Genomic DNA, 13,182 nt, shown 5'->3' with positions numbered 1-13,182 from the left:
TGATCCTACACTCTGGTAAGAAGTGTGTAAAACAGCAAAACCCAGAAAAGGCCGAAATGATGGATTGTTACCTCTTTGGCATTACAACCAGACGAAGGAAAATATTGAACAATTACATCGTTTAGCAGTGATGTGTAGTGGGATTAGAAGATGGTAAAATAAAATAAAACAAAAAATCCACAGTCTTTGATACTGCAGTCCTAGCACTCAATATAATTTTTTTTTGCCAGGGAGAAAGTTTTAGAAAGGGTCCTCACTGCATGAGGACCAAGAATACTAGTCAATTCCCTAGCTCTTTTTACCTAGCCTGATTTATTGCTCCAAAAGCCAGTTTTAAAGAGTTCACAGATTCCTGGCTCCAGTAATTTCTTTCTCAGTGAATGGAAATAATATTTACCATACTCACTGGGAGAAGGTGAGTATGTGGAGGAGTGGTATGAGCCAAATAAGATATTTTTAGCCCAAATGTACCTCAGTAAGCTTTAATCCAACTAGCAAGGGTAAAAATAAAGCATGGTGGCATAGATTCAGCTTGGGTGGCAACTAAAGGTGCTCCACTGTTAGGAACCCTGGAACAATTTTACAATATACTGAAGTCTATGCCACCTCCTATTGTTATCCATGCTCCTTAAATTAAAATTGCCTAGGGGCAACTGACTTTGTTGAGTCCTACCTTCATTAGCAGTAAATTGCAACATAGCTGCCTGTGCAAGAACTAGTTTCATGTAGCTGTCATAGTATCACAAAGAAACCTGGTGAGAGAGAGCAAGAACCCAGCCCTCCAAGATGACTTTCAGCTGCCTCTGCTCTAAGAGCATCATTTTACTATCTGTAGTCCACATGCGTTTCTAAATTCTTCAACAAAGTAAGCAGGTTTCCTGCAGACAACAGCCTTTATCATCGCAAATCTCCAGAGTACCATTTGTCCTGGTCACTAAACAAGGCTAGGCTACCTGACTCCTTTTACTTCTCATCTGGTCCTCATAGTGCTGCCTGTCACTGCTTTCTGTCTCTGATTTCCTTCTTGCAAGCCGTCACATCAATATCCTCCAACATATCCTTTGCAGGGTGCTTCTCTTGCGCTACATAGTATGTGATGTTTTCATCTTAAATGGCTAATAATTGGAAAAGGGGTAAATAACTGGGTGAAGGATATAGTAATAAAGTGTTGGACAAGATTAATTATGGACATGAATACTTACACAATTTATCAAGTAATAGTCAGTTTTTCTTTATTAATCGATACTAAATGATAATAGTAAAGCATTATTTCTTAGATTTACATGCCTATTAGCTTTATCAAGGAAGACACTGATATATTTACAACTGTTTAGTGCAATTATACTACACATGTTAGTGTATCTGTCAGTGCTCATTGCTTTGCCTGTTTCTCAGCAATTGATTCAACAAATAATAGCACAGAGAATATTTTTAATAGCTTATAATTTCTTCCTTTAAAAAAAAAGATACGTTTTTATTTTGATAATGTTAGATCAGCAAAGGATTTATACAAAATGCTCATAATTAAAGAAGTAAATCAGTGGCAAAGTATGAAAAACGATACTCTTGCTTTCCTACAGATTCTAAAAAAAGAATTTTTCACATTTCTACTCTCAGAAATAGATATATGACTGAAGCTTAATTTAAAATACTGAAAGGAAAAGGAAAAAAAAAAGCGTTTCAGTCTGTACATTGACATTCCTGTCCTTTTATTAGCTTCACTTAATCCTCAGGGACAAACTTTGAAATCTGCTACCTTTTTAGCTTCAGAGGATCTACCTGATTGTCTTGCAAAGTGAGTTGCATTAAATAGCATGTTTAACTGCATCCTGCAGTACAGATGAAATTTAAAGGCTGTAGGAAAATACATCTCAGCTATTATTCCAGCAAGTTTAATCCATTTTGGTACAGACAGTACACCAGAACCTTCCTATCTAATTTACAGGTTCTCAGTTTATTCAAAACAGAAATTCAAATTCAGGCACTAAAAGTGACAAGCTCTGAAAGACCTAAGCAGGCAAGATGCAATTGCTAAGAAAAATATTTTGGTTTTTTTTATACATTAATGTCTTTTTGGTGAGAATTATAAAATGTACAGGGTGCATTCCATCTGTTTGCAATTTTAACTGCTGCAGTGATTAGCTGGAAACATCTAGAGAAAGATATTAATTTCTTTATAAAATATTCTTGTAGCTCTATTTGAGTCAGGATCTTTCAGAAGTGCTCAGCACTGGCCTTGTTTTACTTTCTCTTAAGTCAATTAGAATTAACATCATGATTGTCATCTTTTTGGGTCCCTCATGTTCCCACTGTAAATCAGGACATTCTGGTGGCTTGATATCGGGTCTGTTTCTCCAGGGGATTGAGATGTCCTGTGATGGGACATAGCCTCTCTAAGATCCAGCTGCTAGGTTAGTTGATGTGCTGCAACTGGTGGATGGGAAGCACTAATAAACATGGTAATTTTCTTGGTTGAGGTAATTGAGCTAAATGAAGTGCATTACTCACTAAGAACAGGCTACCAGCAGGAGTTCTCTTTATTAACCTGGCTATGCACCACATAGCAAATTGCCTCTTAATCTTTGTTTGTTTTGTTATCTTTTTTTGCTATTAGCCAAATTGGAGAGGAAAAGAAAGCCCTTTATGGGCCTGAGAAAGACATGTATAACCTACTCGGTAATAGGATGTGGCTATGAAAAGGGCAAAATACGAACATAGAATTTAGTTTGTGTGAATCACCTTCCCTCATATGGCAATTTGCAACACTGGAGCTCCCTTTATTTTTTATGAAAATGTTGAAAGTTGGGTTTCTGAATTTGCAAAAGCAGAATCAGAAGCATGTGTTTACTGTGTGCAAATGACAAAGGTATTTCATTGAATTATTATATTTTATTAAAGTTTATTTATTGTATTTAATTTAAACATGTTTTATTCACAGCACCTAGATTCTGCAGGTGGCTTATGAGACATACATTTATGTTCCTCTCTAACCATAACTCAGAATATGTAAGATGCTGTCGAGAAACCTAAAAGTCCTGGTTATCCAGTGTATTTTTTTTCATTATGTATTCTTAGATATGTGGCCTGTGAATACGGATTGTCATTTTACACAGCATTTCACAGTTCATGATCCTTGACCAGGCTTTCAGAATAGTGCCCTAATATTAATAGTAAATTGTAATCACCTTGGTAATCTGGGAAGATGAAACACTTACACCTCTAGCCAGGCTTAAAGGCTTTTGAAAGACAGAAGAGAGCAGGTCACAGAAGCTCTTTGTATCCCTCCATTTCCTCTGCTCTGTGCTCGCAGAGGTTTGTGCGCCGTTCTTTCACCCCCTGCTCTTCCTAGGACTTGCTGCAACTTCTTCGTCTCCTCCCCTGATGCCAGGTAGTCACTCCTACTTCTTGCTTATGGATCTGCCTCCCCTTTGCTCTAACATGCTAAAACTCTTCATACAGTAGCCATGTGTGGCAGGCTCTGTGTCGGTTCCCAGCCCTCAGCACAGGGTCACACAAGGGCCTCACGCTCTCCTCTCCTATGTCACCTTTCTGTCACCTTCTGGTCACCTGGTCATAGGTCGTCTTTTAAATTTTTGTTAGAGTTCAGGTTCCAAACAGTACCCTCACAGAATATGTTATATAGTTTTCTCTTGTGTACAAATGGCAATATTACTCTCCTTGAAGTGGTGTTTTAACTTGCACCAAAGTCTTTGAATGGGTACCTAAAACATTCCTTGAACTGTGGGGTTGCCGAATTATGAACTTCTGGAGTTCTCTCATTGCAGAGAGACAATATCACAGAATCACAGAATGGTTTAGGTTGGAAGGGACCTCTGGAGATCATCTAGTCCAACCTCCCTGCCCAAACAGGCTCCTCTAGAGCATATTGCCCAGGATCACATCCAGACGGGTTTTGAAGATCTCCAGTGAAGGAGACTCCACTACCTCTCTGGGCAACCTGTTCCAGTGCTCTGTCACCCTCACAGTCTAGAAGTTTTTTCTCAGGTTTAAGTGGAACTTCCTGTGGTTCAGTTTCTGCCCGTTGCCTCTTGTCCTATCACTGGGCACCACGGAGAAGAGTCTGGCCTCATCCTCTTGATATCCTCCCTTCAGATACTTGTACACATTGATGAGATCCCCTCTCAGTCTTCTCTTCTCCAGGCTGAACAGGCCCAGCTCCCTCAGCCTCTCCTCATATGAGAGATGCTGCAGTCCCCTCATCATCTCTGTAGTCGGCTGGACTCTCTCCAGGAGTGCCATGTCTCTCTTGTACTGGGGAGCCCAGAACTGGACACAGGACTCCAGGGGAGGCCTCCCCAGGGCTGAGGAGAGGGGCAGGATCACCTCCCTCCACCTGCTGGCAACACTCTGCCTCATGCACCCCAGGAGACCATTGGCCTTCTTGGCCACAAGGGCACACTGCTGGCTCATGCTTCACTTGTTGTCCACCAGCACTCCCAGGTCCTTCTCTGCAGAGCTGCTTGCCAGCAGGTCAACCCCCAGCCTGTCCTGGTGCATGGGATTATTCCTGCCTAGGTGCAGGACCTTGCACTTGCCTTGGTGGAACTTCAGGAGGTTCCTCTCCGCCCACCACTCCAGCCTGTCCAGGTCCCTCGGAATGGCAGCACAGTCCTCTGGTGTGTTAGCCTCTCCCCCCAGTTTAGTAGCATCAGCAAACTTGCTGAGGGTGCACTCTGTCCCTTCCTCCAGGTCATTGAGGAATATATTGAACAAGACTGGACCCAGGACTGACCCCTAGCTACAGGCCTCCAACTTGACTCTGCACCACTGACCACAACCCTCCACTCATCTAACCCACGCTTCCTGAGCTTCCCTAGGAGGATGTGATGGGAGACAGTGTCAAAAGCCTTGCTGAAGTCCAGGGAGACAACATCCACCGCTCTGCCCTCATCCACCCAGCCAGTCATTCCGTCATAGAAGGCTATCAGATTGGTCAAGCATCATTTCCCTTTGGTGAATCCATGCTGACTACTCCTGAGCACCTTCTTGTCCTCCACATGCTTAGTGAGGACCTCCAGGAGGAGCTGTTCCATCACCTTTCCAGGGATGGAGGTGAGTCTGACAGGCCTGTAGTTTCCTGGCTCCTCCTTCTTGCCCTTTCTGAAGACTGGCGTGACATGGGTTTTCTTCCAGGCCTCAGGCACCTCTCCTGATCTCCAGGACCTTCCAAAGATGATGGAGAGTGGCCTAGCAATAACATCCGCCAGCTCCCTCAGCACTCGTGGGTGCATCCCATCGGGGCCCATGGATTTATGGATGCCAAGTCTGGACAAAAGATCTCTAACCTGATCCTCCTCCACCAAGGGAGAGTCTTCCTTTCTCCAGCCTTCCTCTCTTGTCTCCAGGGTCTGGAATTCCTGAGCACTGGCCTTAGCAGTGAAGACTGAAACAAAGGCAGCATTCAGTAACTCTGCCTTCTCTGTATCCTTCGTCACCAGGGCACCCGCCCCATTCAGCAGCGGGCCCACGTTTTCCCTAGTCTTCCTTTTGCTATTGATGTATTTGAAGAAGCCCTTCTTGTTGTCCTTGACATCCCTTGCCAGATTTAATTCCAACTGGGCCTTAGCCTTCCTTGTCACATCCCTGCACACTCTGACAACGTCCCTGTATTCCTCCCAAGCGGCCTGTCCCCTTTTCCACATTCTGTAGACTTCCTTCTTCTGCTGGAGTTTTGCCAGGAGTTCCTTGCTCATCCATGCAGGTCTCCTGCCCGCTTTGCTCGACTTCTTCCTCAGAGGGATGCACTGATCTTGAGCCTGGAGGAGGTGATGCTTGAATATTAACCAGCTTTCTTGGACCCCTCTTCCTTCTAGGGCCCTGTCCCATGAGATTCCCCTAAGTAGGTCCCTCAAGAGGCCAAAGTCAGCTCTCCTGAAGTCCAGCGTTGCCATCCTACTCATTGCCCTGCTCCCTCCTCGCAGGATCCTGAACTCCACCATCTCATGGTCACTGCAGCCAAGGCTGCCCCCAACCTTCGCATCTCCAACCAGATCTTCTCTGCTTGTTAGTACAAGGTCTAGCAGCACACCTCTCCTCGTTGGCTTCTCCACCACCTGAGTCAAGAAATTATCATCAATGCTCTGCAGGAACCTCTTTGACTGTTTGTGCCTAGCTGTGCTGTCTTGCCAACAGATGCCAGGGTGGTTGAAGTCTCCCATGAGAACCAGGGCCTGTGATCGTGAGGCTACTTCCAGCTGTGTGTAGAAGGCCTCATCGATGACTTCCTCCTGATCAGGTGGCCTGTAGTAAACCCCCACAACAGTGTCACCCATGTTACCCTGCCCTTTAATCCTTACCCACAGGCTCTCAACTTGCTCTTCATCCACCCCGAGGCAGAGCTCCATACATTCTAGTTGCTCCCTCACATAAAGGGCAGCTCCACCACCTCGCCTTCCTGGCCTGTCTTTCCTAAAAAGCACATAGCCATCCATGACAGCATCCCAGTCACGTGAACTATCCCACCATGTCTCTGTAACCGCAATGAGATCATGGCCCTGCGACCGCACACAGATCTCTAACTCTTCCTGCTTATTCCCCATGCTGCGTGCATTGGTATACAGGCATTTCAGAGAGCCAGTCAAGAACGCAGGCTTCCCAGGAGAGGTGCAAGAGGATCCTCCATAGCCATGTTGCATGCTGTCTCCCCTGGCTGTATGCACCCGCTGGAGGCATCCTGACTTGAGCGGTGTTTTACTAACTCTCCTGCCACTATACCACTCCCCTTCCCCCATCTTGCCTAGTTTACAGCCTTCCTTACCAGGCTGGCCAACCTGTTGGCAAAGACGTGCGTGCCCCGCTTGGTAAGGTGGATCCCATCGCTCCCCATCAGCTGTTGATCTTCAAACAGGGTCCCATGGTCATAGAAACCAAAGCCCTGTTGCCAACACCAGCGGCGCAGCCAGCTGTTAACTTGGAAAACTCGTCTACTCCTCCTCCCGTCCTTTCCCCTCACAGGCAAGATGGAGGAGAGAACGACCTGGGCTCCCAGACCCTTCACCACCATTCCCAGAGCTCTGAAGTCCCGTTTGATGGTTTCCAATTTGCCTTTCGTGTCGTTAGCACCCACATGGAAGATCAGCAGAGGGTAGTAGTCCGATGCATGGACAAGCCTTGGCAGTCTTTCCATGACATCTCTTCTTCGAGCCCCTGGCAGGCAGCAAACCTCTCTGGACAAGAGGTCAGGTCGGCAGATAGGTGCCTCTCTCCCCTGCAGCAGGGAGTCACCCACAACAATCACTCGCCTCTTCTTCCGGGTGTTCCTGCACGGCACAGGGTCTGCCAGGCCAGTTGCCTCCCTCGGAGCCATGCCCACCTCCTCCTCAGCTTGGAGGGCGCTAAACTTGTTCTTCACAGGCAACTCTTGAGGAGGAGCAAGAGCCTTTCTCCTTCTACGAGAGGTCACCAGCTTCGAACCCTCTTCAACAGCGTTATGATGCACCTTTACACACGGTACAGAGCCCTCTGACAACTCCACTGCAGTGAGGGCTGGGGACTCCTGGAGCTGCACAGTCTCCGAGAATACCCTGTCAATCTCCCGCTCATCCTCTCGGATGCTACACAGCCTACTAACCTCCTCCCGTAACTCCTTTATCTGGTGATGCAACTGGTCAACCACAGCACACCCTCTGCAGGAGGGCTGACTGTCAGCCCAGGCCCCACGGAGAGGCCCCAGGCACTCCCTGCAGCCTGACACCTGCGGAGCTGCATCTGCTGTCTGAGGGCCTGTCTGGGTTGAAGCCTCAGACACAGCCGATGCAGCACCTCCAGCAGCCACTGGGGAACGTGCTCTGCGGCATGTCATGACCATGCCCCAGGGAAGGACACACCACTGTGCAAAATGGAGAGGTGCCTTCTTTGCCTTCTGGCACCCTTCTGCACAAACTGCTGTATCTGTTCACTGCCTCTGTTGGCTGCACTCTGGGCCTGGCTCTTATATAGGCCTCTGCCTAGCAATGACTCACAAGGGTGCTTGACCCACCCAATCAGGAGCCACCTGAAACAAAAGCCCCACCTCCCTCTGACCAGGGCCGCTCAGAGAGCTCGTTAGCAGCATCCCCACCTGGCTAGAACTTCCCAGGAGAAGTTCAGTCAAGGTCCCCTGCAGGAGTCCTTGCCCAGCTCTCCCTTCCTGCTAGCAGCAAGCACCGTCTGGTTCCTCGGGGGTCCCCAGAGAGCCTCCACAACTTCCAACAAGGCCCACAAAAGGCCCAGGCAGAGCCCAGACACTGCTGCGCAAACTGCTGCTTCTGTTCACTGCCTCTGTTGGCTGCGCTCAATATTGCCAATACTTCTTTCAAAACATTGTTGTTAATGTTGTTTTCTTATAATTTAAGACCAGAAAAAACCATTAGATTGTCTATTCTGCCCTATTTATCACAGCCTATTACTCTCAGGATCTCAGTTTTGTGAAATACTTCAGTCAGTCCTACTCACTCGGGATGAGGCAGCTGCTTGCCATCCTTCCTGTGTGCTTCTGGGGTGCCCATTGTCAGTATTAGCCCATACGAGAACTGATTATTTTCCAGCTGGATGGAAACTGATGTAGCCGACCGCATGGCTGCACAAGCACAGTTCAGGGGCTGGGAAGGCATGGCCAGGGAAAAGGCTTTAGTCATCAGGATGATCTTGGATTGCCAGAAACTGTTCACCAGTTGCATCCATGACTGTGCCTTTTGTAAACTGCATTTAAGTCTTAAGTCATGCATACTAAAAGAAAGAAGTCCTCCTCTGGATTAAAACCTTAAGAAAAAAATGCATCTTTTAAGTAAAAAAATATGAAAATCAGCAAAGGTTGTATGAGTAAGGGCCCTGAAAGTATAACCCTCTCCTGGAGGTTTGGCTGCTGGGGCTCTGCCGAGGGCTGTCCCTGTCCCTTGGTGACGGTGGGGAGAGGCTCGCAGGCCTGCTGCAGGGAGGCCTCAGCAAGGGCCGACCCCTGGCCCTTGCTGCTCCCTGACAATATGCAGCGTTTGCGAAAATGCTGCAGAATATCTCACATGTAATTTTTATCCTGCTTTTCAAAAATTTATTGGAGTGTGTATGTGTGTATATGTTTTTATAAAGCCTCCCCAACATAAAGTAATCTTTATATATTATAAAGGCTGCAATTAATGTTTTATGCTAGCTCCATGTTAATAAGACTCCTCTGCCTTCTATTAGAGTGCAAATTAAGTTCTCAATGTTCTTCTCTTCCCTTATTTCTTGCTGTGAAGAGACTGCTTGTACTTAGCCCTCCCTCCCAAACAGAGATGATTATTGCTCAGCAAATAGCTATTCATGGAAATAACCTATTACTCTGTTATATTATCATTAAAGACGAAGGAGAGAAACAATATATTAACAGACAAGGCAGACCTGCGTGGAATCTTGTCTAAGCCATTAGGAAAGAGACATTAAAAGTTTCAGTCATTCTGTCATAATTCAGTGCCTTGGCACATCAGCCACTCAAGTGTGTCTCCTCTTCTGGATATAGTGTTCAGACGGATGTAGGCAAACCAGAGTTATGTCTCTGCTCTTTATTAATGTCCATCACAATGCATTTTTATATTTGAAAAATGAGAAAGTGCTGAGAGGGAAAGCCAAAACATTTTTTTTCTTGTGGATAAACAGTTTCTGTGGGAATTTTCAGGAATAAATGCAGTCTCAGTAAAGGCTAAGTCATTCGCTTAGCAACAGAATAAATTGGTTTGTTCCTTCAGAGGAGATTCACAACACTATTTTCCTGTTAATAGATAATATAGGCGATATTGCACCATAAGTAAAAAACTAGCCTAATGCAGATAAATTGGAAGGCGGCTACCATTGGCACACAGTCTCATGAACTGTCATACATATAAGTAATCCAATTGATTTCAGTAAGTTAATTACATTAGTATAATTGCACATACTCCAGTATTGCATAGTTGCAAGCCTTGACCTAAGACTTCAAAATTTAAAGTCCTTATGCTGAAGTTCGTTGCCACTCCCTGAAATTATGTATGGAGAGACCTGATCTAAATGGAAGGTGTGCAATTTCAAACAAATCAACTGTGCTGGAACAAATGCTGCACCCTTTAACATATGTAGTGACGAGGACTAAAGTCCTCGTTGCCTGCCTTCTTTTCTCTTCCATATATCTAAGCCTGTGCAGATGAATTTAAAACTAATAGGTTACAGTTACTTAGGATAAATTCAAATCTTTCCAATTAGCATAATTTCCATGAAAGCTGAGCTGTTCTGGCTACATATGGGTTGTGAATATGTGTATATGTGTATATGCACCCACAAGCCTTATCTTACTATAGATCTTATTCATAATCTATTGGCATTGTTCCAAAGTGCATACTGATGATTTCCTTTTATGCAGAAGATCAAGCAAACTTTGACTCTTGGAGAATGATTAATATAAGAAAATAATTTATGTAAGCCAAAACAGTATCAGAGCCTTGAGTACACCAACAGCCCTTAATAGCACTGACCAGCCTCAGCTAGGACCGGCACCCCATACCCTCTACCCATGGATCTGAGGGCTCTGTTTAGGCCTAGGCCTTGGCCTTCAGTCCTTGCCTGAGCAATGCTGTAGGTGTGCCTGTCTGCAGTCTTGTCGACTGTGAACAGACTGTTCTGTCTTCTGGATGGTCCTAGGACCTGTCCTGTAGGTAGCTTGTCTCCTGAACAGGCTACCTACTTGTATGTTGTAACTTGTCTTCAGTCCTATCTTTGGTCCTGCCCCTGGATCGACTTAGGACCCATGCAAGGCTACAGCCTTCCTCAGTCCTGTCTCTCTCCCTCTCTCCTTTTGCTCCCGACTGGACTCCCTGGATGGACCCTGGACCTGCTTCATCACTTTGCCCTGTTGATGGACCCCGTTACCAGGACCCGGCTCTGCTTGCCATATTCAGACCCTATGGGACTACACCTTGTTGGTAGAGGCACTGCTTGTGCTGGGGTCACCCTTGGCTCCCAGCTCTCCTTCACTTACGAAGCAGCTGGTCCTCACTGCTCCCTGATGCATAGTTGGTCAAAATATGAAATTCCAATAGGAGTTAATAAAATTCCACCAACCATTTCAACAGTCTTCATTTCATTCAATCAACCAAATTATGGTTCTGTACGTAAGAGTAGATTAAACAGCCAGAGAAAATTCTTGGGCACTGGAACTCTCAACTGAGTATGCTATTCAGTTGTAAGAGTAGTCCTTGATGTGGTTTTGTCTAGTCAAACTAACACTTTCCCAAACATTTCTCAGATATGGGAATTCCAAGAAAATAGCATTGAACAAAGATTTTTTTTTTTTGTGAGGTCGCCTGTCTTGCAGGGAAAGAAAATCCAATAATGATTCTCCCTACATCTCTCAAAGGTTTATAACAGATCGATTCAGTTTAGTTTCATCCCAGTGCAATGACACCAGTGTCATGCCTTCTAGATTCTACTGCAGAATTTGATAGGTAACTGTTTTCACAGTAGAATTTACCAAGGTTTTACTGTGTTTTAGAGGCTGTTGCTCAAACTGAAGACTGAGCAGATATACCTAACTGGATGCATGCATGACAGTGAGTCAGAACAGCTATTAGAACAGAAGGTTTAACCTAAACAGATTAACTTGTCTTTTAGCAGACAGATATTTATCTTCTACTAATAAGCAACATAACCCTTTTCTTTCATAAGCATATTGCAATTACATTTACCGTGGTAACAGAGTTCAGCACTGGAGCCATAAGCCTACAATAACATATCCAGAAATGGCAGAAAGACAATGCTTTAGCTGGGTTTTCATTGTTGATCTACTGATTCACATCCAACTTAACGAAATTATTTATAACATTTCCAGTCATTTGAGTGGGTGTTATTTTTACCACATGTAGCACTTCTAGAGGTGTGTGCACTAGTATTTTGCTCAATTATTCCTAGTCATTGTACTACAAACTCTACCTTGGTGAAAGAAAGGAAATGAGAAGATGGAGATAATTTCAGTCTTCCTCCATCTGACAGGCAGTTATACAGAATATGTACTCATACTGTTCTTGGTGCCACAGCAGAAGGAAAAGAAGCAACAGAAGCAAGTTAAAGTAAGAGAAGGTTTGATTAGATACAAGGTAATAATTTTCATAATGGGAGTGGTCAAATGTTGGACCAGGTTGCCCAGAGAGTTTGTGGATAGAATCTCTATCCTTGGAGACAGGTATTCACTACTGGGCTAGACAAGGCTGTGAGCAACCTGATCTAACTTGCAAATCTGATCTAAGCTGGCCCTTCTTTTAGCAGGAGGTTGGACCAGGTGCCTTCTGGAGGTGCCTTCCAACCTGAAATGTTCTATGAATCTGTGGTTCTGTAATAAGCTGAGCATAGATTACTCCAGGACTTTTTTTTCTGAATTCCATATCTATTTTTTTTTTTAGTAAAATGAATAGAACCCAAGCTTTTTCCAGCATTTGAGTGATCCTAGATTGTACCCATCTTTATAGCTTAATTTGTTTGTTTCTTCTTGAGGAGAGACAGTCTTGATCCTCTAGTTTCAGATACTAACGCCTCTTTAGTGGTATAACTGAACAAAAAATATATACAAGGTAAAAACCTCTTACGTCAAGATGATATAACAAACATTTCAGCTACTCAGGGCAGCATCCTAGGACTTACATAGTAGAATAATAATAACCGAGCACTAACAGTTTTAAAATTACCATATGTGGGTATTTCACTGTAGACAGACCAAATCACTATCCTCATTTTTGCAGTTTAGGATGAGGTATGGAAAAATCTATCAAAACCACTTACTAAATGGTATGCCTCATATGTGCAGTTGCCTTTAGAATTGAATTTATGTTCTAAATCTATTCTCTTCAGGTTCTTACAGTATGCCAGATACAGTGGTACTGGAGGGACTTTTAAAGAACTGAAGCATGATACACAAAAATGCAAAATTACTCTCATATGTCAGGAAAAAAACCTCATGGTTTGTAAATGAATTTACTCACTTGGCATCTTCTTTCCCATCACTGAGCTGACCCTGTTCCTGTTGAGTCGTCTTAGCTGGTTCAGTTGATTTTTCAGGTACTGAGGGCTCAGGCGGTTTTTTGGGAACTGTATCTGCAGACAAGAAGGTTGTAATTTTTGAATATCAATTTGTAAAGAATTATGATAGAACTTTTGGAACAATCACAGCTTGGCTGCCATTATTTCTTC

At 44.5% G+C, this 13,182-nt stretch overlaps 1 protein-coding gene across 1 annotated transcript in view; it reads right to left on the bottom strand.

Annotated features, from left to right (window-relative positions):
• CNGB3 (cyclic nucleotide gated channel subunit beta 3) overlaps positions 1-13,182 on the bottom strand; it is a 75,872-nt gene that overhangs the window by 47,305 nt on the left and 15,385 nt on the right. Inside the window, exon 3 of the mRNA XM_068933109.1 lies at positions 12,975-13,086. Coding sequence (XP_068789210.1) covers positions 12,975-13,086 — 112 coding nt within the window. The remainder of the gene's footprint in view (positions 1-12,974; positions 13,087-13,182) is intronic.

The sequence above is a fragment of the Struthio camelus genome, chromosome 2 (genome assembly GCF_040807025.1).
Source record: "Struthio camelus isolate bStrCam1 chromosome 2, bStrCam1.hap1, whole genome shotgun sequence".
NCBI classification, from domain to species: domain Eukaryota; kingdom Metazoa; phylum Chordata; class Aves; order Struthioniformes; family Struthionidae; genus Struthio; species Struthio camelus.
The sequence above is the reverse complement of the archived record's forward strand: the minus strand, read 5'-3'. Positions and strand labels throughout refer to the sequence as shown.